The sequence below is a fragment of the Myotis brandtii genome, unplaced genomic scaffold, assembly GCF_000412655.1.
Source record: "Myotis brandtii unplaced genomic scaffold, ASM41265v1 scaffold679, whole genome shotgun sequence".
NCBI lineage: Eukaryota > Metazoa > Chordata > Mammalia > Chiroptera > Vespertilionidae > Myotis > Myotis brandtii.
In genome coordinates, this window is record NW_005370653.1 from 677,328 (window position 1) to 679,682 (window position 2,355).

General features: G+C 48.9%; 1 protein-coding gene across 1 annotated transcript in view; it reads left to right on the forward strand.

The window, feature by feature from the left end:
* Nucleotides 1–2,355, forward strand: part of HEATR1 (HEAT repeat containing 1) — a 35,360-nt gene that overhangs the window by 26,924 nt on the left and 6,081 nt on the right. The window contains exons 27-29 of the mRNA XM_014529276.1: nucleotides 596–736; nucleotides 1,206–1,495; nucleotides 2,181–2,331. Of these exons, the coding sequence (XP_014384762.1) occupies nucleotides 596–736; nucleotides 1,206–1,495; nucleotides 2,181–2,331 (582 nt within the window). The remainder of the gene's footprint in view (nucleotides 1–595; nucleotides 737–1,205; nucleotides 1,496–2,180; nucleotides 2,332–2,355) is intronic.

Below are 2,355 nucleotides of genomic sequence, written 5' to 3' on the forward strand. Positions count from 1 at the left end.
GCTGATCGATGTTTCTCTCTCATGGATGTTTCTAACTCTCTATCCCTCTCCCTTCCTCTCTGTAAAAAACCAATAAAATATATTTTCAAAACAAAACAAAACAAAAAAAAGAATAAACCTAGCAATCACTTCTCTTAATATAATGCAGCTCAGATTTTTCTTAGAAAAGAACCTCTTGGTGACTAGAAGTAATTTTGTCAGAAAGACGGTTGTTTCTCTATCGACTATGTGAACATGAGCCTTAGCAAATACTGTGCTCTCAGAATTCAGTCATGGGAGGACAGTGCCTGTCAGGTGGGGTGTGAGATCTCTTAGAGGCTCTACCGGTCCTGACGTAGGATCTGCCCAGCGTCCGGCTGAGTGACTCTGCTCCCTGGCATTGATCAGCTCACTTAGTCTGAGCATCAGTTCTTTTTTTTTTTATAACTAAAGAACATTTATTTGTTTTTCACTAAGACTTTATCTTAGCACATAATTAAACTGTCACTACCCCCCACCCCAACTTGAAGAAGGGTTAGTACAGTGAATGTTATAAAGCAGATATGAAGGATTGGAATCAACATTAACTGACAAATCAATGTAAACTGCTCTCTAGGTCAATGCCTTGCTGCCCACGGAAACATTCATTCCCGTGATTAGAGGGCTGCTGGGCAACCCCCTGCCGTCTGTCCGCCGGAAAGCGATGGACCTTCTGAACAACAAGCTGCAGCAGAAAGCGTCCTGGAAGAAGAAAACCGTAAGTGACGGCGCGTCCCACCCACTCACCGCCCTGCGGTGTCCGAGCTGCCTGTACCTCCCTACCTCCCTTCATGGTACAGTCCACATACGTAGGTTGTTACCTGAATATACTGCCGTGGCACGCGTGTTTTCAAACAGGAAAACAGGATTGTAGGAGTAGAGATATATGTCCGTGGAGCTCTTAGAATGAATTTCAACTCTAATAGAATTCTTGCTTGATGTGGACCCCACACTGGCTCGGGGACAATTCTCATTCACTCTCTTTGCAAACCAGGAGATGTTTCGTGTGAACTAGGAACTGTTCCAGCACACGCATTGCTCAGTAGCAGCGAGTCCATTGGCGGAGGTCACTGTGTGTGATCATGTGGCTCAGGCCTCTGTTGGGCAGTGTCAGCAGTAACCGTGGAAAGTAAACTGGCAGTGTCCTGGCAGCTTTAATTATTGGGGAACTTTGCTGTCCTCCTCAGGTTTACCACTTCCTCAGACTGGTTCCAGTCCTTCTAGCCATTGTGCAGCGTAGAAAAAAGGGGGCCGAAGAACAAGCGGTTAACAGACAGACAGCTCTGTACACCCTGAAGCTTCTATGCAAGAATTTTGGTGCGGAGAATCCAGAGCCTTTCATCCCGGTGCTGAACACGGCGGTGAGACTGGTCGCTCCGGAGAAGAAGGACGAGAAGAACGTGGTGGGCAGTGCCCTGCTGTGCGTAGCAGAGGCGGCCTCCACCCTGGGGCCCCTGGCTGTCCCACAGCTTCCCAGGTGCGCGGTGAGGCCCTGAGGGGGCTCAGCTGGTGGGAAGTGTCATCCCATACAGCGAAAGGTTACGGGTTCCATCCCGTTAGGGCACATATGGGAGGCAACTAATCAGTGTTTCTCTCTCACATTGATGGTTCTCTCTCTTTCCCTCGCACCCTCCCTCTCTCTCTCAAATCAATGAAAACATGTCCTCGGGTGAGGATTTTTAAAAATTAATTTGCTAAAGAATTGACCTTCAAGCTGAAAAGCACACCATTCTCACTTACCTTCATGGTGTTTCTTGTCCCCGTTTTCGATCCCCTCTGACCAGCTGTCATTAGGAAGCCACAGGTAAGGCAGACTGGCTGTCAGCCTGCAGGGCACTTGGCTTTGCTGCCTGTGATACCGAGACCGCACCCACCTGTGGGGTTCCGTGGGGCAGAGCATTGAAGGCTTTTTACACAGGGCCAGACACAAAGCAAGCGTTAAGTGGAAAGGCGTTATTTTTTAAATGAGCGCTGTCAATACTATAGGCACCGGGACACGTCTTGCTCTTTGTCACAGAAACTATGTAGACGATGTTTTGTGGGCTCTGACGTACACAGTGGGTAATGTGGGCACCAGTGTGGGATTTTTTTCATAATGACTTATCCTCCCTTCTCTACTGTTTCCGCTTAAAGTTAGTCTAAAACATGTTCTTTCTTTCTAGCCTGATGCCCTCATTGCTGACAACAATGAAGAACACCAGCGAGCTGGTCTCCGGCGACGTCTACCTACTCAGCGCCTTAGCGGCCCTGCAGAAGGTGGTTGAGACTCTCCCCCACTTCCTCAGCCCCTACCTGGAAGGCGTCCTGGCACAGGTGAGCCCCGAGACCACAGGTGCT